The 25,346-nt window shown below is 35.3% G+C and overlaps 2 protein-coding genes across 2 annotated transcripts; one reads left to right on the forward strand and one right to left on the reverse strand.

The window, feature by feature from the left end:
• The first annotated feature begins 839 nt into the window (after positions 1-839).
• On the forward strand, positions 840-9,114 carry LOC124406362 (DNA-directed RNA polymerase I subunit RPA1). Its single transcript, XM_046881757.1, has 13 exons — positions 840-951; positions 1,627-1,814; positions 1,993-2,563; positions 2,896-3,241; positions 3,333-3,697; positions 3,959-4,317; positions 4,403-4,517; positions 4,601-4,964; positions 5,046-5,204; positions 5,639-7,672; positions 7,747-7,902; positions 8,295-8,598; positions 8,857-9,114. The coding sequence occupies exons 2-13, from the start codon at positions 1,631-1,633 to the stop codon at positions 8,973-8,975; spliced, it is 5,076 nt and encodes a 1,691-aa protein (XP_046737713.1). The 5' UTR covers positions 840-951; positions 1,627-1,630; the 3' UTR covers positions 8,976-9,114.
• Positions 9,115-10,024: 910 nt separating this feature from the next.
• On the reverse strand, positions 10,025-15,358 carry LOC124406366 (thioredoxin-2). Its single transcript, XM_046881765.1, has 4 exons — positions 15,203-15,358; positions 10,508-10,624; positions 10,296-10,409; positions 10,025-10,177 (listed from the first exon to the last, which is right to left on the reverse strand). The coding sequence occupies exons 1-4, from the start codon at positions 15,224-15,226 to the stop codon at positions 10,115-10,117; spliced, it is 318 nt and encodes a 105-aa protein (XP_046737721.1). The 5' UTR covers positions 15,227-15,358; the 3' UTR covers positions 10,025-10,114.
• Positions 15,359-25,346: the final 9,988 nt, after the last annotated feature.

Consider the following 25,346-nt stretch of genomic DNA (forward strand, 5'->3'; position numbering starts at 1 on the left):
CTACTGATTATTGTGCCGGTAATTTTTTACCGACATTACACGCTGCATTACCGACATGCATGTAATGTTGGTAAAAAAAAAAATGTCCCCAAAATGAGATGTCAGTGTTCTTCGTAATTGAAAACCAGATCAGCTGCCATTTCATCATTTTACCATCAAATCGTATGGGAGTGGGCTCACTGGGATCAAATTGTGTGTTTCATCAGCACCGAGTGGCATCATACCGGATAGTTCGATCCTTTTGGTACAATTGTGAAAATTTTTTCTATTTCGGTGAGTAATATTTTATTTTATTTATTCGGTAATACTTATTCACGATTAAAAAGAATGTATTTCGTGTATCGCTGCAGGTAATCTGTGTAATATCAAATATATGTAAGAACCTGACTCCAAGGGAATGTAAACAGTAACCTAACCTACAATTTCTAATATAACTTACTTGTGAAAATTGACACTCGAACCATTTGATTTGTCACTTTCTATTTTACAAATTCAGCATTTCAGAACCATCGTGAAATTTTGATGTATTTATATTATGTTCACACTGCGCACTTCGAACTACTCAAGCGCACGTCAAACACTACGTGGGCACTGCAGTCTGCGCCCTTACCGCATCGCTTGGTGCAGCTCTGACGTAGTCACGTGACTATTTTGAACCGGCTAATCAAATTTTGTGAGAGAGAGAAAGCTACTCATGCCACAATATCTATCCTTTATACACTCACCCTCTATATTATCTTCACGATTATGGGACAGCATATGACTGGCCCCTCTATGCACTACATGCTCTAAGGTGGCCATCGATCTGTAGTTTTTACAATCTACGCCAATGGGTACCACGTGCCATTACCGGCCATGTGCGTCCACAGCGGACATAACCTAAACTAATGTAACACAATCTAAAAGTTATGAATTGTTTTAAAAAAAATCTGAAGCCTAAAATTTGAAACTGTATGTATAGCCGTAGGTAGTATTTTCTGATTTATTTTACTTTGCGCAATATCTATTTACACGGTTGAATGACCGCAATGAATTCATGCCACATCCTCGCACGGGAGGTTAAATTACGTTCACAATCAGGCTGTGTTATATCGGCACAGAGGATTTCAGGTATTCTCGGATTCTATCACTATCCTAATATTGCATACGACAAAACCTACTGGGAACACCATCATCGTCTGCTATCAGGTTCGTTCGGAACGCATCTGATAGTACTGACAATAATCTGTAATAATTACATCACTGTTATATACGTTCTCAAATGGTTGATATCATAATAAATACCCAGTTCTTGACGTATTTTCGAAATGACTCTCGTATGAATTGTGTTAACGATGTAGCATTCAGTGAAATCACTCCACCGTGCAAACAGACACTACGTTGCTTTTAACAACTGTAAATCTTGATTCTGAACCTATTATGTAAAATTTCTAATCGAGGGTGTACTTAGAATTAATCAGACAAATTGATTTTAGGTTCTTAAATCTGCTTCATGTGTCGTCGACGATCCATTAACTACATGTGATTAGTATTCGTAATGTTATTACATTGTATTTTCAAAAGAATTTTGGAAAACTTCAGCAAGATTTTATCTAAATAGTCTGAAATCGCCGCATCCAACACCTACAAAATGTACAAACAATCAAGATCGGGCATGACAATGTCTGCAAAACATCTGGTCCCAGAAAACCTGGAATTTTCAATGTTTACCAACGAGGATATTCGCAATTTAAGCGTTACAAAAATCAGCACACCTTTGTCCTTTAACATTTTGGGCAATCCACTGAAAGGCGGGCTCTACGACCCAGCGTTAGGTAACGATTCTATTTTCTCTTAAGAATACTACTCTTACAACCATGTAAAAAAACTATTTTAAATTAATTTAAATAGTTTTTAATTGCTAATGTATTAACTGAATCGAAATAATCCTGTCTTTGTTTTAGTTTTTTAAATATTCAGCATGTTTAATCGTATTGAAACATTCATTTCAAGGTCCAGTGAGCGAAAAGTCAGATCCCTGCGGAACATGTGGCGGAAATATAACAAAATGTTCAGGACACTTTGGACATATAGAGTTGCCACTGCCAGTAGTAAATCCGTTATTCCACAAGCAGTTGGCTAGCATCATTAAATTGACTTGCTTGCGTTGTTTCAAACTGCAAGTACCAGAGCCTATGAAACTGTTGTTGGTAGCTAAAATAAAACTGTTGGACGAGGGCTTTGTCTCAGAGTTTAGTGATTTGGAGCAAGAAGTTCAATCCATTATAGCTGCGGGCGGCGAAGATACTGGAATCGTTGAATTCGTGAAGGAAGTTATTGAGGCTCACGTAGAGAGGCTCCATAATCGTCAGAAGCTAAATCACATTGTGCCCCTTCTTTCTGAAGAAAATCGTTCTAATGCAAGAAATGTTAATATGCAACGATGGATGCACGTTGAAAATATACTCAGACAATTTCAACCTGGACATATCTGCATACATTGTCAAGATAGTATCCCAAAAATTAGTACGTTCAGAAACCGAATTATGACCACTAAATCAGCCAATGATGAACCGGATGAAAGGTAAGCCATTAGGAGACTGATATGAACAATTCATATGCTTCTCTCAATTTGAGAAATTTCCACTGGACTATTTGTATTTTAATATCATACAGAAAAGTCATTTTTAAACTTCGTAATGAACTGGAACTTGTTTTTCATATGTTCAACGATGTATATTGGATACCAAAAATCCACGCAACTAGTCTTAGTCCCCAATTTAGCTGTAAATTTTGGAAACTTATAGATATTTAGAATATAGGTCCATCTCGTTAAAATGTGGAATGATATCATATTCAGTAAAATCTAAGAAATTCTAAGAAAGTAACGTTCTCGTGGATTAATTACTGTTTCAGCAAAATTAAACGAGGAATCGTTAGACGATTGGAAACTGTTCTGATGATGCCAGACCAGTCGCAAAAGTATTTGCGTGAGCTCTGGGATACGGAAAGAGATGTATTGAAAATAATAATGCCTTGTTTGAGTACAGTGCATACGGAATATCCAACAGACATTCTTTTCTTCAGTATAATACCTGTACTTCCACCGATCGTAAGGCCAGTTAACTACATCAATGGACAACTGATAGAACATCCTCAATCCCAAGTCTATAAAGCTATTATACAGGACTGCTTGGTGCTCAGAAACATTATACAAACAATTCAAGATGGAGATACTTCAAAACTTCCCGAAGAAGGCCGAGTAAGTGAAGGAATTACAATTGTCCAGAGTAATTTCATATGATCTCATCGGTCAAACTTCACTTTACAAATTTTCTCTGACCATTTTGTAGATGGTTTTTGAACAAATAAGAGGAAATTCGCCGTCAGAAAAACTTCATAATGCTTGGCAGCAGCTCCAAGCAAACGTCGATCATCTGATGGATCGTGACGTAAACAAAACGACGGAATCAGCAAACTGTCAGGGGCTGAAACAGGTGATTGAGAAAAAAGAGGGCATTATTCGCATGCACATGATGGGGAAGAGGGTGAATTTTGCAGCCAGATCAGTCATCACTCCTGATCCCAATTTAAACATCGACGAAATTGGTATTCCCGAAGCTTTCGCTTTGAAGCTGACCTATCCAGTTCCAGTAACACCTTGGAATGTTGCCGAATTGCGACAAATGATAATTAACGGACCAAACGTCCATCCAGGGTAATTTATTTCTACATTCCAAGCATTTTTTTCACATCTGTATATTATTTTTAAATAATTGAATCGTAGGAACTGAAACAAACTTTTGCATAGCATAGTTTTTTTTTTATCCTCTTCGGAATGAAAAGATAGTAATATTTCAAGAGCAATACTACTTGATTTTTCAAATAAGTAAATAATTTAAGCATTCGTCACTGAAAACAGTTATAAAAATCTATGTAAAAAATTTCTACTACTTTAATCCATTTATTTAAATTCTAGGGCAGTTATGGTGGAGGGTGAAGATGGCTCAACAACGCGTATTAGCGCGAGTGCAGCTGTGCAAAGAGAATCAATTGCCAAACGACTTTTGACCACAAGCGTTAAGGCGACCAAATTTTTTAATGGCATAAAGATAGTTCACCGTCATTTACACAATGGAGATATATTGCTTTTGAATCGTCAGCCAACCTTACACAAGCCAAGTATCATGGCCCATAAAGCCAGGATATTGAAAGGGGAGAAAACGTTGCGCCTTCATTATGCAAATTGTAAAGCTTACAACGCCGACTTTGACGGTGATGAAATGAACGCGCATTTTCCACAAAACGAACTTGCCCGAAGTGAAGGATACAATATAGGTAAACCTGTGAATGTCTCCAAAATTTTCTGCCAGTGTAAATCATATAAAATTCTAATGCCAAACCATTTCATAAATTTTTTTAGCCAACGTTTCTAGCCAGTACCTCGTCCCGAAAGATGGTACACCGTTGAGCGGCTTGATTCAAGATCACATGGTTTCTGGAGTACGTTTGACACTCAGAGGAAAATTCTTTTCAAGGTGATTATTACAGAACTTTTTAATATCAAAGTAAAATCTAAAAATTGACTTTTGTTTTATATCAACAAAACTTTTGTCTCCAGAGAAGACTACATGCAGTTAGTTTACTGCGCATTATCAGATATTCAGGGTGATATAACGCTATTACCACCTGCCATTATCAAGCCAGAGTTATTGTGGTCTGGTAAACAGTTATTATCAACAGTTATAATTAATGTTACACCACGTGGCAAAGCAAAGATTAATCTTACCGCTAGTGCAAAGATTGGCCCAAAAGCATGGGAAGCTAGGAAGCCGCGACGTTGGAAATGCGGCACCGAATTCAGTGATCCAAAAACAATGTCAGAAGCTGAAGTAGTTATACGTAGTGGCGAACTGCTATGCGGCGTGCTCGACAAAATTCATTATGGCGCTACACCTTATGGACTGATACATTGCGTATACGAGGTTCGTACATTTAGATTTTGTAATTCATTTCAACAGAATGTATCATTTTTTCAATACTATTGATGTAAATCTCTGAAACAGCTTTACGGTGGTACATACTCAAGCAGGATGCTGAGTGCGTTCGGAAAATTATTCCAAGCATTTCTTCAGAGAGATGGCTTTACTTTGGGAATAGAAGATATCTTGATTCTTTCAAACGCTGATGAAGAACGTACGAAATTCATCGAGTCATGTAGAAAGGTAACAATGACACTTTACATCAATAAGATATGGAAATTGAGCTATTCAAAATTTAAAATGCAAGTAGAATTCGTAACTTCCATGGAACCACGTCTAGCTTCACAGAAATTCTAATGAGAGGGTGCTTGTGTAATATGTTGTACGATTGCAGAAAATTCTCTGAGGACTATAGAATATAATAGAACTCCAGATGGTTTCCTAAGACTTTCCTCGTCATTCAAGATCAATTTCAATCATTTGAGACTGTTTTAGAATGTGCATACTCACTTTTGTCTTCTGGGTTGTGTATACTTGCTTACTTCGTATTCTGGGAAACAGATCTGCCAAAAGGAATGTTAAATTACAAGCCTGTCTGACCTGTGTACTCAATTTTCACTCAAGACATGATTTACACCAGATCTACAATATATTCATCCTGTATTGTCATATATTAGGTAGGCGAAAGTACCCAGAAATCGGTGCTCGAGTTGCCTGAAGAGACACCGATGACAGAAGTAAAATCAAAAATACAAGAATCATACTTGAGAAATTCTAAGTTCCAAGCGCAAATCGATCGTAAATACAAAACTGCTCTGGATGTCTATACGAATGACATAAACAAAACATGCCTGCCAGCTGGACTCCTTAAAAAATTTCCGGATAATAATTTGCAACTTATGGTTCAGTCCGGGGCTAAAGGTTCGACTGTTAATACCATGCAGATTTCTTGCCTACTTGGGCAAATTGAATTGGAAGGAAAGAGACCGCCGCTAATGATCAGTGGCAAAAGTCTTCCCTCTTTCGCTGCTTATGATCCAACGCCAAGAGCTGGCGGCTTCATTGACGGTCGTTTTATGACAGGAATTCAACCCCAAGAGTTCTTCTTCCATTGCATGGCAGGCAGAGAAGGGTTGATTGATACTGCGGTGAAAACCAGTAGATCTGGATACTTGCAGAGGTGTTTAATCAAGCATTTGGAAGGCTTAACCGTCAGTTACGATTCAACTGTTCGCGATTCTGACGGCAGTTTAGTTCAGTTATATTACGGAGAAGATGGGCTTGATGTACCGAGTTCTCAATTTCTAAAAAACGAGCAACTGGATTTTTTGGTCCATAATAGAAATGCGATTGTTGAAAAGGAATTGCTAAGCCGTCTCAAAGACGATCTGAGCACTGAGAAAATCTTGAAGACAGGACGGAAAATGCAAAAGTGGATGAAGAAACACGGTGATCCCTTACAGAAGCGTCGCGCAAGCGAATTTGCCAAATTTTCTGAAAAAAATCGACTAGATGATCCCAAGTACAAAAAGATCAATAAAGTTTGCGGCAGAAGCAAGGGTGCATTACGTTTGATGAGAGAATGGGTAAATATTGACAAAGAGACGAAGGAAAGTTACAAGTGCTCGCGATGCCCTGACCCTGTGATTTCAAAGTACAAACAGGACTCCAACTATGGAGTTCTAACGGAAAGAATAGAAGGCTTGATAAACGATTATCTGTCAAAAAGGAAAGTCGAAAAGTCTGCAGATATATCCGAAGACGAACTCAGAGATCTCTTATCATTCAAAGTAATGAAGACCCTTTGCCAGCCCGGAGAGCCCGTAGGATTACTAGCAGCGCAATCAATCGGCGAGCCGTCAACGCAGATGACGTTGAATACTTTCCATTTCGCGGGACGTGGTGAAATGAACGTAACCCTCGGAATTCCGAGATTACGAGAGATCCTTATGATGGCCTCGAAGAATATAAAAACACCCTCGATGGAAATTCCATTTAGGCAGAGTCTTGAAAATCTAGAAAAACAATCGGATAACTTAAGACTAAAGTTAACCCGATGCACTTTGTCAAACGTCTTGAGAAGTATTGGTGTGGACGGAAGATTAGAAATTGAACCTCAGAGAAGGATGACTTACAAGTTGATGATAAAATTCTTACCTCACAAAAGCTACAAACGAGAATACTGCGTAGGACGCAAGTACGTTTTACAAGCAACGGAATATTTCTTCTTCAAAGAACTGTTTAAAGAAATAAAAAAAGCAGCTCAAGTATCCGGGGCTTTGTTGTATAGTGAGGAGAACAAGGAATCAGCTAACGATGATCAACTAGACGCAGATGACCCTGAAAGTGTGCCTAGCAATTCGACTAAAGGGAGACTAGATTTTGGGGAAATGCACGAATCTTCTGACGAAGACGAAGCTGCCGAGGATGCAGATGCGACTGCAGCTAGATCACTTTCCAGACACAAAGAAAGTCAGGAATATGATGACCCTGAAGAAACGAACGACGAGTCTGATGAAAACGAAGATGAGAAAAAAGAGGATGACAAAACTGTGTCAACTGAATCAAATGGAGGTGCAGAGACAAAGAACAATGAGTTCAAAAATATGATTACAGAGAAAAGGAAAAAACTAATTGTTGACATGTACCCCCATGCTATTGAGTACAACTTCGACGATAGGAAATATTTATCATGCGAATTAAAGTTCTGGGTAGGTATTATAGTTAGAAAAAGTTAATATTGATCGTACTAATATACATGCTATTATAAAAATTCATTTTTCAGCTACCTTTGAAAATGACAAAACTGGACTTATCTACGATCATTAAATCTGTCGCAGAAAAGGTCGTATTATGGCAAACGCCTCAGATAAAGCGAGCATTTACATTCCAAAATCTGAACAATGAAACTGTTCTGAAAACTGATGGAATAAACATTGTAGTAAGTATACAATCGTAATTATATTTCAATTGTCCTCGATATTATGTAAAGTACTCACCAAAAACAGTACACGAAGTAAAACTGAGGTCTCCGTTATAGTTTTCCAATTAGATTCCAGAAATGTCCTACTTTTCATATTTACAACAGCTTTAATAGCTGAAAATTATTTTCAAACGGCAATTTTCATATCGCTACACATTTGATATTATGAAAAGATTGCATCGTTGGCATTCTCGCTATAAAATTTAAAAAGATGGTCATAGCAAAACGTTTAGCAAGCTAATTTTTCCAAAATGTTACTAAAATAGTTTGCCTAGCATCGTAAAGACAATTGTCTAATCTTGTTGCTACTTATGGTTTGAAAATATTAACTCGTTTTATTTCTTCCTCAGGAAATGTTCAAATACAACGAAATCCTAGATCTCAACAGATTATACTCTAACGACATATATGGGATTGCACAAACCTACGGCATTGAAGCAGCGAATAGAGTGATAGTAAAAGAAGTGAAAGATGTGTTTAAAATGTACGGAATTACTGTAGATCCGCGACATTTGCTTCTGATCGCTGACTACATGACTTTTGATGGAACTTTCCAGCCGCTAAGTCGTAAAGGAATGGAGAACTCTGCATCTCCCCTCCAGCAAATCAGTTTTGAGAGTTCGCTCACCTTCCTGAAGAATGCTACGCTACACAGTAAGCAGTCGTATTATTAAATTTTGTTCAATCCTTCAAAAATCTAAAAATAAGATCAGTCCGCGAATAAGACGACGAGGACCAATTTGGTGGGTGCTGTCAACGACGAAAAACCTTTGCTTATGTTCGGAACAATACGGTATATAATATAGAGAAAACCGTAATTAAGTGCACCATTGACATTTGCATAAAGATTGGTTTTTCATCCACAGTGGAGTCGAACTTTCAATGTTTTTTCACTACAATTATTCATTTCAGACAAACGAGATGACCTCGTCTCACCATCCAGTCGCTTGATGATCGGTCAACCTTGCAAATCTGGGACAGGATCATTTGATTTGATGCATAGAATGGAAATGTACATTCCGAGTCAGTGACCAATAGAGCAGAAGTTATATTTACACAATGACAAACATGTGGCCGCTAAATGCAGAAATTAATGAAATAAATTATTTAAAATTCGGTCTGAATATTCTTTAATCCCGAACAATTGAAAAATAAAAATGTCATTACGAATTCATTTGTGTCATTTTTAACTGCATTGACATAATTTACACGGTATTTTTTCGTCAAATGAATAAACTATATCAAATGCTGCGATAACAATGTTCTTTTTTTGTTACTTATCTGTCAATTCATTTATGTATTTGGAACTTGTGATTTGTATCAATCAAAGCGTATTGTTAACTAATTAAGTACCTACATAGTAAAAACAAAAAGATAATACACGGTTCTGTAACTTTTATAATTATATATTTATCAATGGTTTTAAATGAAAACTCTACTAAATCAATGAAAACGATCGTTAGATGAATTGAATTTGTTCTAAACTGGATTCTCTCTTTGCTTCTTACCTTACACCAACAAAATGAAAGCAGACATTTTAATTAGCGTTATTGTGGTGATACCTAATCACCTAAATCATATACCTATTTTATATTAACGATATATTCTACCATCTGTATTGTATTATAATATAAAATACAATTTCTTTCTGTAGACAAATCGGACAATTTTTCGATGACAACTTAAACGTTAGTTTCTAAGAACTGTTGTGTACTGCAATGAATTTTATAAAAAGGCCGATATAAAGTATATGAAAATGATTTGACTGAAAAATAATTGATCATGAATGTATAATCATATTACTCGATGTATATGAGTATATATAATTACAGCATCAATGTCGACATTTCAAGGTTTTCTTTCCTTTATTTTTATTCTATTTCAGTAATAAGAAAATTCAACATTAAACTGTGTATTGTATACAGATTGGTATGTAATAATATATCTGTGCGACAGCACAACAGAACAGTTTTCAACTGGATTTATCCTATTATAAATGATGCGCTGACAATAACTTTAAAAATCAGCGGAATATTTCAATTTCTGATTTCTATATACATATACATATATATATTTGTATATACTCATACATATATATGTGTATATAATGATTTGTGTTTAGCATTGTTTACAATTAAAAATAATGGAATAGATTTCTTTTTAAAGATTTTCACTTGTGTTTTTGAATAGTGCTTTTTAGTTTGTCGAAATTGGCACCGGCAAATGACTCCAGCTGAAACAATAATATGCGATATTTAATTGACAAATATTTCACACAGCACATGATTTGCAGTGAAAATGAAAGTAGAAAATAAAGTCAGACCGGAAAAAACACTTGAAAAACTTCTTACCACGGTAGAATTTTTAATGAAAACGAAGGTGGGCATGCTCGATATTTCATACTCGAAGGCAATATCCTCGCACTCGTCGACGTCAACTTTGAGGATGATGACGTCATTGAGTTCCTGGAGAGGAAGCAGGAGAATTAATTTTCACATGTTCACATTGGAATGGAATTGCATAAAAATTCAATATCTAGTTGTAATTAGTATTTTTTTCTCACCTTGGACAATTCCTCGAGCTTTGGCGCAATCATTTTGCACGGTCCACACCAAGTAGCAAAGAAATCTATGACCACCAGCGTACCTCCAGCCTCAGCCAATTTGGCCTTCAGGTCAGCCTAAAAATAGAGCAGAGAAATTGACTTAGTTTATTAAAAAAAAGTACTCGATAAGAAATTGACTATTTCTATGAACATAGCACGACAATAATTGAACTGTAAACAGTTTCTGCGCTATATTACAATAACACTTGGACAGTACTAAATTTCACTAGGTTGAAGTTAATAACTTTATCGTAACGAAATGCTGGAAAAAAAGAAACTAAGATTTTAAAGTAAATGTTCCTTAATCCTAAGTTGTAGTTATTTAAATGGGGCAAAGTCGTACAAACATTAAATTAGATAGTTGCGTTGATTTTACATATGTGTACACGAATGTGAAATCGAATATTAATACATAATCCTAATAGAACTGCCAAATAATTTCAACTAAAGAATGTTAGACAAGCGTATTGAAAAAATTGAGAAAGTAAGGAGAACTGCGAATAAGACAATTAAATGATTTGTGTACTAAACATCGTTGCACATCAACTATGGGTCATAAAATTCACCTCTAACAATAGGCTGATTTAACAGTAAAGAACTAACATGAGCATTGTTTCTCTTCAAGTAAATTCTTGTATATACAAAATGTTGTCACGGCAACCAGGAAAAACAAGGCCAAGTCCTACCCTGTCGTGGGGTATGTTAATCAAGGTTTGTAGACCTATTAATAGAATTGTAGAATGATGAAGATAGCTCAATCATAATATTGATTTCGTTACTAAATGTCAAAAAAATATATGTTTGGTATAAATATTCCAGGTAATTTAGTTTAGTATATTACGGGAAAACACGCTTTTGCATGATACAATTTATTATGCTAGAGTTCTGGAATAATTTATGAGAGTATAACGTGGCGTCTCAATTTGTATAAACAGGTATACACAGGTATTGAATTTTCACTCACAAAGAATTCCACAGTTTTGTCAGTAATATAATTGTGCATGTAATACATTCATTTTCTAGGGCTCTAGAACCTCGGTGTAGTGTACAAAATCTATAAATCCTTTCTACCTCTTGACTTTTCATTACCTGCTAAATTTTATCGCACATAAATTAGATGTAACAGTATCTCACAGTCATTACGAATCGATTGATTACATGTCATAGTTTTAATAACCCAGATACTTCTGTCCGACAATGCAAATCAATATGAATAAAAAGTATATGTTGTCATGCTTTTTTAGATACTTGACTTGCTAATGTGTTTAAAGTGAACAATTGACAATTGCCATAGTGATTTCCTATTCCATCAATCGAATATTGTTTATCTACATTCTGATAAATATTTTGTAACATTGACAAATTTGAATAATCAGAATGACAGATTTTTGAAAGCTTAAAATTTTTATTGCAAGCTATGAACACGTTTAAAAAAATTCAATTTCCTGTGTTTTGATAATGGTGTAAAAAAAAAATAATTGTATTTAGTACTCGATTACAAGCGAAAGTCGAACAGCGGTCAAACTGACACAAAAAAAAAGAAAGTTATTGCCAGTAATTCAAATAGCTGTATTTTCCTTCTATTTTTCTCTCATCAAAATCTCAGTAACAAAGAACGACATATCAGTGATCACATCAGTCGACTTATTGTTAGACTTAGACCAATTGTGTAGACGTTCATAACATTTCATTGCATTGAAGGATAACTGAAAGTTCATACGATTTTTCAAACTTTATCTTGAGTTTGGATATTAACCAGATACATGACAAGATTACATAAAATGACGTCATATTTCATGTAATTGCTCGAGATAACGTAAATGTCGATAAAACTTGCATAAAACTATCATTGCCATACGACATCATGAAACTTTATAAAATGTTACTGAACTTTAATGTAACAACTGTCTTAGTCGATTTTTAAAATTTCGTGAAAATGTACAAGATTTCGTTCTATACTTTTGTAAAGTTTCGCTAAAATGTAATAAATTTCTTCAAAATTTTGCACAAAATTGTACAGCATCTCCGAGGGATTTGGCTAATCTCGTACTCGATAATTTGTCAAAATTGCTCTATATCCTTATCATGAGATTTGACGATTATACGAACCAAATGACGTCACTCCCCCTCCCAATATGGCCGCGATCGCGGTTTCGTGAATTCGGCGAAGTGTCGTAAGTTATGAAAAAGTTTCAATAGGGCACGGAATGTATGACTCTTAACTGAGATATATATATATATTTATATATATAACATTTTACATGCATGCTCTATATATAGATCAAAGAGATGACAGCAATTCATCTCGTTGACTTGTATTTTGATTCACGTTATTCCATCAAGTTCAGCTTATTATCGTGTCGAAAACGTTGCGTTTCCGCGTGATTGAAGATAGTAACGTTGCTGTAACTATGCATGTTCAGAAAAAATCTTCGCACCATAAGACTAGTCTGAAATTTAGTAAACTAAGCTGAACTAAACATACCCATATTTTCAAAAACCAACTCCTTGAAAAACCGTCTAGAATTGCATTGCAACACTGGGTCGTTCAGGGAACAGTCTTTTTCTCAATATGAATTTTTATTAACAATACTTTTGAACTTATGATTCTGCCAACTTTTGGATAATGTAGTTGACACTTTGAGAAAAAAAACTCTGACAACGGGTGTGAAAAACAAGTGTTCACACGGAGGGTCTAGTGATGCATCATATTCTACACTGGAAAGATTATTTTCAAAGCTTGTTGTTGTTCAACAGTATTAAATTGTATTCCATGAGATATCGTATACTGCACAAAGAAAGGGTTTTTTGAATGTACTAAATGTTGCGGTTAAACAGGGCGAAAGAAATATCACTTGGTAAATTCAATGATTTTTTTTTATTTTTGGGTACATTGTTAAACCACAATTTAAGGATTTAATTAAACAGTGGAACATCCCGATAGCGGACACCTGTTTAGGGTCGGAAATATTGTATATCTCCTTAAAAGATGCATCAAATATCACTTATATAAGAGAGCGTATAGACGGGTCACGATAAAAGCAAAGAACATAAAAAATCCGTGAACCAATTTATGTTATAATATAACTGGGCGAAAATTAGCTGACGAACAAAATAGTCTTTCCGTTTTTTCATGAGGATGAAGTTGGTAACGCTATTGGAATGATTAACGTTTCGGAAAATTGTAATTTCACAATTGCAGGAATGTCTGAAATTCAGTAAATCATAATAAGGCAAAACGTATTGATATTTTGAAAACTTGACTGCTTCAAAGTCACTATAAACTTGCACAATAGTAATTTTTTTCCCCCCAATGTTTCGTCACGTTAACGTTACTAACTTCGCAGCCTCATGCTTTTCCACGATACGTCTGCATGACTTGAGACATGGATGATTTCGTCATTTCAATTGCAGCGTTAACGAAAGCATTTAAATTTTTTATTTTCATCGACATTTGTTACGTGAGCGCATGTGATTCGTGACTCCTAATCTACCTGCATTTCGAGACATATCATCGAAGCGCTAGATTATGTTTATTAAAAATCAAGATTAGCAGAAGGTTAAAGTTCGCAAGGAGACATTGGGGAAAAAATCACAATTTTCTTATTTTTACAATGACTTTGAAGAAATTAAAGATTTCAAAATATGAGTATGTTTTGTTTTATTACGATTCACTGGATATCAAACAATTTCAGAATAGCCAAATGCATAACGGTTTTTACCGTTACTCACTTCGACATGATAAATTAGCAACGAATCCGGCTGAGTTCATTCATGTTGTAATAGCTGCGAATATATTCGCTGAATCACGCCGCTTATCAATTGTTCCAAGTCTAAAATAAGCTGCGGTCTTTTGCCGGTTGTAATTATAGTATTTCCGGCACTGCGTACTATTTAATGGATGTATCTACACATCCTACGCCGACGAATTAGGGAGATATGCAGAGCGTGCTGTATAAACGACGTAATCAAAGACAAAAACGAGTACCAAGGATAGAGAAGAAGTTGCATAATGCGATCACATTTCTCCGATCCGTAATTATTTAGGCCGCTCGCGATCTCGGGTATGATCAATATTGTAAAAGCAAGCCTGATGCGGGCGAATCGAAGCCGGAGCGAAGGTCGATGAGAAGGATAAAAGAGGCGGAAAAAATACCGAAGAGTTGTATGTGAGCCTAAAGAGGGAAATAGTGCGACGAGGAGTGCCGACATTTTATCAAATGTTATCGCTCTAGTACTTGGTCAATTATCGACAGATTATCAATCCAGATCCCTTTACTGAGGTTGTAAACTTTCTACCCGCGTGCACTGAGCAAACTCTATGAACGCGTTCAACCAACGGGTGGGACATTTTTTACAAATCGGCACTACAAAGTTTAAAAGATATAACGATAATAATCCTAGACTTGGTCGACTTAGGAAATGAGACATGCGTCGATGGGTCAGCCTTCCAGTTACAACTAACACGCCACTGGCAATTATTGCCTTCTCCATTTCCTTTCAAGGTTATCCGCCCGCCTATTCCTCCAACAGCGTAATAATCTTTAGGTTAAACTTGTTTAACTGGTTATTGTTCTCGTTCAACATGTCATTTATTATTATTTTCTTTCTCTCTCTCTCTCTTGATTTTTGTCTAGAAGGGAGTGGACTTACCGAGCTAGCAATTTGGTTAACCATTTTTAACGATGAACGAGTTGCTTCTTTGCAGCGTACTTCGCGATGCCGTCACTTGACTTCGTAAGTCCGCACTTGGAACACTGAGCTGGACTGATCAGTGAGGAAAAGTGAACGTAAAACTAGGGGAGTGGAGACCAATGATCGAATGACGAATACCGCCACGGCAGCGCCATGGTCTCGGATACGACGGTGTAATTGAGGTGTTTCCGGAAATGCCCGAAGAAACCCGAACCGATATATGAATTGATATCTATACAACATCGATATACAATGTATTGCCTCCTGAACACTATTTCATATGGTGTCATGGCTGCCAACTTTCATGGGGATTGTATGGAAGACTCGACACTCGGATTGCGGATCTATGTGGAAATTCCACACCCTTAACGTGACTTTTATTCACGGAAAAATATCCTGCTACGGTAGTTTGCTTGCAACTAGAATTCCCTAGAATAGATTTTAAATGAATTGATTATAATAAAAATTACTACAACAGACTAAAGCAAAATCGAAAAAATCGTGAAAGAAACCAGATTTTATCCCCCCCCCCCCCCCCCATATTTTTGCTAATTCCGCATCCTCAGTGAGGTCAAGATGCGGGCTTTGTATGGTGTCACTTCCGGTTTTAGTATATACGATTGAACTTTCAGTGCCTTCCTTTCACACTCTCATTGCACTCTCGTCTGATTATTATTTTTCGTATGCGGGATCGGAAACGTCATTGTGAATCATAATGACCGAGGGACCAAATTGACGCAATATCTTCCGGGTAAAATTTCCCTTCGGGGAATACCGATTACTCAACAGTCAGAATTTCGAGTAAAACAGCCTGTACGTTTTAGAGGAAAGGTGGAATAATCATACTGAAAAGAGAAAAATAAATCCCGCTTAATAATGAAATATTTTTAATTTTTCGATGCTCGTATAATTCTTTGCTATAGGATCTCGATTTGATTGATCTTTTCACATTATTGTGGCCTTGGAAAAGAGCGTTTGGTATGATTGCTCTGTGATATTGTTCAAGGCTTATGAATTTCAAATTATTGAATTTTGCCGCGCGGCGAAGGTATTGTCGAATTTTTCTAATTCCTTCAAATATAGTTTTTCGAACTCAGCTAAGAGTGCTAGTTATTTATTATATCATACAGAAATTATCAATATAATTGATCTTCACGTACACAGCATGTATGATCTTGAAAATGCTGTTACTTCATTTCATTAACATTTCTTCCAAGTATCATTCAAAAGAAACATTTTACATTTACATAAATTTACGTAAACTTTTCGACTTTGATATCTTACGTATTTGCTACTCACAAAATCTCCGCAGTTATACGCCCTTCAATGATTAGGAATTCGGACATATCAAATGTTTCTAATAAACAAATTGGCACAAGAACATACTTATTAATTTCCCTAATTGCATTGCAGGATTCCGGGAAATGAACAGACAAAGCACATAAATTTCTTTTACTGTCACATTTTCGGTTACTCACAATCAGAAGCTTTTGTACATGAGGATACATTGCAACATTAAGTATCATGCAACGGTATAAGTATCATGAATGGTAATTCCTATTGCCAATGATTCCTCAGTGTAAAAGCCCATGGTATAAACTATAAGTCCTAACGGATTCGATGGATGATTGGCTATATTCTTTGAACACGTTCTGCTCATTTCTCGTCATGGGACTGTAGCCTCAAGGATACTCATCGCCACACTATAGCTATCTACATGACATAAGCATGACTGAAGACGTGTATAATAACGTTCCGGTTCCACAAGCAAGCGAATGTGCACGTATGCGAAAAATGATGTTTATGTGTGCCGAGACCCGGATTAAGGGGGTACGAGGCGTAAGGCTGCTGTACAAAAAAGACCGAATGGCGATTGTACAAGATGGTCCGATAGGTTAAATTTAAAAAGTCGTGATAGAAAATTAAATCAACTAAGGTTGAGAAAAACATTTTTATTATAATATTTCTCTTACCTAATTAAGTTTTTATGAAATATTATTATATAGGGAAACTCGTTTTGTATTATCTTTGATATTGAGTAATTATATTTCATTTTACGCTTAACGATGGCGAAATCATCTATTGTATTTTCAAAATCTAAATCACGAGCGATTTCACTCTCTATACGAAGCATTTTCATATTTTCCTGCGATATTAAAGAAAAAATTAGCAAATTTCTCGAACATTGTGCAGGAAATTCTTCGTAATCAGATTACAGCGAGACATCGATATTCATGCGACCCTTTATTGGTAAAGGTTAAACTGTATTTATGACAATGTTATAACATTCATCAATGATTCGCAACGTATGTGATACCTAGCCTGGATGCAGTACAAAAACTATATCGAATGCCGCAAGTGTAGGGATAATCAAACAACGGTATTATATTATTAATGAAATATGCATTAATTAATTTAGTCATTATTTCATCCTTTGATAAACGTTATTGCCGTTTAGTTTCGAGTACGGATCATGGTTTGAGGTTTCCATGCTATTGTGCACTGCTGTATGCTTCACTGAAGTACATACATACAATGGAATTCACTTGATTATAAAATAATATCATTCCCTATCATTCCTCTTCGAACTATGTGAGCATCCATCTATTATAGTAACCGTCGATTGTTTCTATTGCACATCATGACGGCATATTCGGTTACGATTATTGCGTGAGATACCATAGACACGTCATTCTGACGTATCATGTCCAGCCGCCACGTAGTACAAACTAAGCCCGTCATCTTTACAGATTTAGGAACCCACCAACCAGCCATGTGATTGTTATACCTATGAATAGGTATGTATTGCATACCTATGAGGTATGAGAGACCAGAGTATGGCCGATTCTGACCCAGACCTTAAATGTTTCAGCGGATCAGGAAGAAGGTGACGCGAGTATTATGTTGAAGGTCACCGATACCAGTCTTTTTTCTTGCCCCAAAAAATTCCGACGGTCAGAATTAAAAGGAATCGCCTGAACGCAACTAAAGTAAAATAATTAATTTCATGGCATGTGCGCATAAATGGTTTTTTTTTGAAGAGTGTACACATGTCCCAAATCCTATTTTATGTGCTACCTCTCGTGTAGTCGAGTTGTTGACGAAGGTAGCACAGAAATGAAATTAAAGTTCGTATATTTTTGTCAATATATAACAATTATATTACAACAGAACGAATTTTACAATTATTGCAAAATTTACTCAACAGTAAATGAAAAATGTTGTTTCTGAAACACGTAAAAGTGATATACATGTATAGTTTCCTTTATTATGGTTACATGGATGATAAAGGATTCTTAATATCTAAGGTCTTTTGATTTGTTCAAACTGTCACGTAATACACGTGATAGCATCGTGTTGCAGAAGCGTACACGTCAGAATATGCATTTGGTAATGTTAACAGTATGATTTCCTCAAAGGTTTCTGAACACGCGATCAAGCCGAGTCAGAATGGTACAGAACGCCCACCGAATTATGCACACCGAACATAACTATATATAGATCAATGTAACTGACATCATCAATCAGTGTGACTTTTTCGTATTTTATCATGCAACGATCCAAAACTATGTAATGAAATAAGAGAACCGCGGTACTTATTATCAAAATAGGAAGGATGAGAAATCTTTCGGCTTTAAACTTAAATATACGTCGATTTGGCTTTAAACTTAAATACCTATACGCCATTTTGGCTTAAAATTCTTTTTTTAATATTTAGCTTGAAAAAAGTCTAAGGAACGATTGACAATGAAAAAAAAAAAATTATAAAAAACTGTTTTTACCGTAGCAAAAATATCTTGTATTTTTTTTTTACATGAAAACTCCCAATAGAAGATGAAAACTGCTATATTTGCAACATTATTCACTGGGTCAAATTACATTTTAACACTAAAAAAATGCAATTCCACTCATTAAATGATACAAATAAATCGAATTATTTTTCATTCGAGAATTTCAAGCAAAAGCCAAATGTTTTTTATTAGTGCATTGCAGAATATACCTATAGAATCGAATATAGGGAAAAACTTGAGTCTCATTCTGAGAATCATATATGTATATATGTATACAATATGGTTCTTCTAAGTCCAACTTTCGTCTCCAGTTTTTATACGTGATATAACTCTGACATTTGTCATATAACATATAACTGTGTATCTGAAAACTATAATAATATTCAACGTATCGTATGAGCAGGAATTTTCAAGTTTTTCCCTATATTTATCTCGTATATATATAAAAATATAGGGAAAAATTTGAAAATTATATTGAATACATACCTATATGTCGGAGAATGGCCAGATAAAACTCGCGAGCTTCGTGTTGGGTGTGTGGAACGCATTATGAACCACCGTTTATTTAACAGAATTAAAACTATGAACTTTAATTAACAGAACTTTTCAAAAGAGATTCAATTTACAATATTTCGTCGACACGTCAATATAATTAAATATCTGTTTGTTTACTAAATCTTCATTCCTCTTTTTGAACACAGCTACCCTCGAAATAATAGGAGCACGCCATGGCAACTCTACTCTTTCATCATCCTTGACTATATCCAATATACACTCCGATTTCTAGCGTCGTATAGACTTTGATATAGCAATGTCCTAAATACGTCTGATGTCCAACGCAGATCCAGCTTCGATAAAACTAACGTCTTAAATACGTCTGATTTTGTACATCAGGCCCACTTCGATAAAGTAACGTCCCAAATACGTCTGACTTCTGACGGCAGTTCAAAAGAGATCAAAAAAATAAAGTTTTTCATACGTCGTGAGTTGAAACTTCATCAGACGTCTACGCGACCCGACGTCTTTACGACGTGTTTAACCCAAAATCCGTGTTGACTGGGTATATTGAATTCTATCTTCTCGTGTAATAAATGAGACACATGATAACATGTGAAAACATGTTACAATGTAAATCGTAGTTTAATTACTTGAATATTTCATGAAAATAGTGCTGTGCTTAATCATTTCTCTTCCCATTGCTAATCTAGATCAAATTTTGGAAAGTACCTTAGCTAATGGCTGTACTGTAACTGCCTAAAATATGAGATAGCTAAATCGATAAAAGTAGGAATGTTACTTCTGGTATGACGTCACTTTCTGAACTGACGAAATACGGTAAATCTAGGAAATTTTTGCGGTGAGAAATCGGCGCATATATTGAGCATAAGTAAACATATTCAATTGTTTCTCGGTACGATTTTTGTAGTATTCATGAGAAGCACTGCATCGTCTGCACAATGCACGTTCGAGGTTACAAACAAGTCACGGAGAATGAAAATACGCCATACAATGAGAACTCGATCGTCGCATTCAATTATCGACGATTATGTTTTGTTTATTAAACAGTGAAAAGTCGCGCGTCGCTTCCTGCTTTGCATTTTATCCATTATTTCTGATTGACGGACCCACATTTTACAAAAAATATTTTTTTTACGGGCGAATGCGACTTTGACCACCGGGGTCCGAGCAACTACCACGGTCAAGACATTTACCCTCACGAACCTGTGCTTCCGAGAATTCAGGTTGGAGTGAAGCGGCTATGGGCAGGCATCATTGGCGATGTTCTGGCATGAACTTGAAATTCATTTTCTTTTTGATTTTTTTTTTTTTTTTTTAAATCAGCCAGCTACAAGTAGTTTATTTGGTTCAAGTTTTCGTGGGTAATTTCAAATTCTCAAAGTGATTCCTGATTTCAAGAATACAAAAATTTCAAAGGATTTTAAAATATCTTCGGGATTTCAACAGATTTCGAAAGATTGCAAGAGACTTCAGATGATTTCAGAATATTTCATGGAGATTTCAGAGGATTTCAGAAGATTTCAATGATTACAAAGGATTTCAAAATGTTACAAAGATTTTAAGTGGATTCAAAATATTTTAGAGAAGTTCAGTGAATTTCAAGAGATTTCAGCAGATTACAAAAATTTCAGAATATTTCAAGATACTTCATAAGATTCACGGAAAGGTGTACACCAGATTTCACGAGTGACCAATCCCTCGGGTTTAACTATTAACACATTTTAACAATCAGTAGCAAATTCCATTATCGAAAATGTGAATTTTTTTACATTTGATGTCGCTCTACGACGTAGTGGATCTGACTCAGAAACAAATAGAAGAGAGTCACACGATATATTCTTACTTTGGAGATTACGAAAACTCCGCCAATTACGTATATTCGGTGTAAAATAATACTTCATGTTGTGTTGCAACACGAACTAACACGTGAGAACTACGAGTCTTTCCTTTCTGACCAGCTGTCAGAACATCTCGAAGATCTACCATTTTCCGTTCGCCAAACGATGTGGTTTCAGCATGACGACTCCCCGGCGCATCCTTAGAGCATATTATGCTTATTAAACGCCAGTACAAATTATCTATTCACATTTACTTGTTTATTGTTAAATAAAAAAAATTGCCAGCCAATTTGTTGCAGCGCATAACTACGCAGGTTCTTTTAAACAAGTATGAAATTATAACAGTTGCAACTGCATCATTGTTGAATTGGCCTGGTTCACATGGAATTGTCATCAACTTACCATATTTTAGTTAATACGAAAATCGCCTTACACAGAATTTACGTTATATTCATCATTGCGATTGCGTGGAGTGGAGTGGCTGGCGATGGATTAATAGAAAATCGTTAAGTTTATCGTTATACCTAATTGTTTGATGAGAATAGACCACCAGGTAGGTAAAGGTAAAAATACAGCTTAACATATCGTCTTCAAATGAGTTTATTGTAGAGATGAAAGATCAATGATGACTTGTTTGTCCGAAACGAAAACTTCCCGTGAAGATAAGAAAAAAAAAAAAAAAAACAGAATGCATTACTTATTGGAGAAAGATCAAGCGCGAATTATGATGAATACAAGAAAAGTTATGTGCTAGCAATTGAATTTTAAGTATAGTATATTTGTTTTTTTGTACCAAAGGTTCATTGGTATAATAAAATACATCTTGATCTTGTCTCGAATTCTTTGACCACTTGATGTTGATTTTCAAAAAAACGTTACCACGTGGAAGTAGCTAAATCATTTCTTCATTACAAGTTGGCAATACCGGAGAATGGCCTCATCACATTGTCCCTCAACGCAAATGCCTCGTCAAGTTTTGTGTTTACCTCACACAAGAACTTTGTACTGTTGTCTACGGCTAAATAAAAAATTCGGTCGAAAGTGATCACATCCGATTCATTTCGCTACGAACAAGGGTGCGATATCAAATTCTTGAAAGCCCTCCAGAGCCGTTAGGATGAGTTTCCAATCATGGGTGTCTTACCTCAAAATGCTTTCCTAGACAGCCTCTACAGACCCAGTAATATGTCCTGAGTTAACGCAAACGTTCTGCGTCAACTGAAAACGTATTGGAGTGCTTTTGTTCAAAATTGCCTATAGAATGGAGCTGTAAAACCCTTTTTTGCGTTTAAGATACGTGGACTGCGATATTTGGAGATATTTACGACAAAGTCGAAATCCACTAGGTACTCCCCTAACATGTAATAGCTTTCTCAATATTTCGGAAAAAATGTCGTGAATGCCGTTGGTTGCTTGCAGCTTCGGGTTAACCCCAATATATTAAATTCCGGCTGTTATTTCACTTCCAGCCCGTAAAAACTTTTGCACTAATCATGGACAAGAACTTTCATTTGACGTTATGGCTTCGTTACTTATACTTTCCCATTCGACCCATTTACCACAGGAAAAAAAGGATTGCTCTTTGTAATATGTATATACGTTGGTATATACGAGATAGTAAAGTTTGACGTAGTATGGTTATTCGTATTAAAGGGTATGGCCGGGTTTGTATGGAAAATCTGGGGGATCGATTTGACATCGAATAAAAATAATTCAGCAAAATTTTTAGCTCCTTATCTCAAACGGTTTTCAAGATTTAAAAAAAAAACCTCTGTTCGATTTTTTTTTACAATAGTAAAATTAAAAATTAATGCATAGTGATTTTTTTCCCAATTCTTAGGAGTAAACGGGATCAAAAAACACTTTTATTATGAATCTCAGGTGGAAAGTCGATTTTTAAGAACAGAAATAGAACTATAATCATTTTTTACCGTGTTATTTGAAAGTGTCCAACCCCAAACTTTGTCAAAAAATGTTTTCTATACCCCTTTACAATCAGGAATTTTTTTTTGAAGTGGGGGAACATTATGAAAAAAAATAAAAATTAATTTTTTTTTTCAAAATCTTCCGTTAATCCTTTGAAAGCAAACATTCTTTGAATAATCGTATGATCGTGCAAATTCTCACGCGGGAGTTTTTGGGGTTACTGATTACGAATTCGCTATCAAATTTTCAAAATTCAAGATGGCAGATTCAAGATATGTGTTATTTTCAGCAAAATTCTACAATTTCCTAAATTTTTCGCCGCCAAATTGAATCCGCCATTATGAATTTTGAAAATCTGAGTTAGGATTCGTAATCAACGACTCCAAAAACCCACTTTCACTAAATTTCAAGTTATTTCCTTGGATAGATTCTTCAAAAATGAATTTTTCCAAAAAAATCGTCTTTTTTTTTTTTAGTTTGTTTATTTATAAATCTTATATATTATAAACAGTTATAATAATTAGACTGTATTTTTATGTTCGTTCATTACTAATTTAACTAAAAAGTGCAAAAAAAAAACGGATCTGAATACGTAAAAAAGTAAATAAATTAGAAAACTTCAAGAAAATCGAGGTGGGAACGTCGCTTCCCACTACGCTTCAAAGGATTAAGAGGACACGTTAATGAAACTCTAAACTTTTTCGATATTCCTGAAACTTGAACCCATAATAAAGATCTATAAAACAAGTGTTTTTCACTCGGTTCCAATCAGTTACGTTCCACATGTGTCCCATTATTATTTAAAATAACGTCAAAAAGTGGTGTTTTTCGAAAAGCTCTTTGCGCCACAATTCTCGTTGTAAGAATCTGAAAAATTGCCACAGCCATTAGAGGAGCGTAAAGAACAAAAGTTGCCATGGAAATTGCAATCCGAGATGTTACCACCTAATTGTCCCAATAATTGGTCAATGACAATTTATGTGAATTTTTGTGAAAATTGTCAATTATGTAGTAACTTGTTGGATTGCAATTTCCATGGTAAATTTTGTTCACTACGCTCTTCTGATAGCAGTGCATTTTTTCACATTTTTACGATGAGAATTGTGATGCAAGGAGCTTGTCGAAAAACATCACTTTTTCACGTTATTTTAGATAATAACTGGACACATGTGGAACGTAAATGATTTGAACCGAGTAAAAACCACTTATTTCATGGAGCTTTATTATGAGTTAAAGTTTCAAACTAACCGAAAAAGTTTAGAGTTTCACTGACGTGTACCCTTAACGCAAGATTTTGAAAAAAAAATCAGTTCTTATTTTACCACTTAAAAAAAAATTAACAAATTCCTGATCGTAAAGGGGTGCAGAAGACATTTTCTGACAAAGTTTCGCGGTGGACACTTTTAAATAACTCGGTAAAAAAAATTATTATAGTTCTACTTCTGGTCTTAAAAATCGGTTTTCCACTTGAGATTCGTAATGAAAGTATTTTCTTATCCCGTTTACTCCTAAGAATTCGGAAAAAAATCACCATTTATCAATTTTGAATTTTACTATTGACTATTGATTTAACTAAAATCGAAAAAATGTTTTTTTTTCGAAAATCTCGAAAACCGTTTGAGATAATAAGCTGAAAATTTAACTGAATTATTTTTATTTCATGTCAAATCGATCCCCCAAGTGCAAATGAAAAAATCCACGGGGGCAGATTTTCCATACAAACCCGGCTATACCCTTTAGCATGAATAGGATATTAATGAACATACATTATAGGTATATGTAAGAATATAGTGTATACAAAACGAGCGCATGATACGGTATACATAAAACTGCATATATCCCTATCGGTATATCTATTCGTAACAATTAGGAATGAAGAACGTCGGTAATATCGAAGAGATCATTTGTCAGATCGCGAATCCAACTTCCGATAGCTAAATTAAATGAATAGTGTACTTTTTGCGACGTATGTATAAAAATACGTCAGTATATAAAATTTCGAAGCAGTTGAAAATACACAAATAACTT

This window comes from Diprion similis, chromosome 5, assembly GCF_021155765.1.
Source record: "Diprion similis isolate iyDipSimi1 chromosome 5, iyDipSimi1.1, whole genome shotgun sequence".
Taxonomy (NCBI): domain Eukaryota; kingdom Metazoa; phylum Arthropoda; class Insecta; order Hymenoptera; family Diprionidae; genus Diprion; species Diprion similis.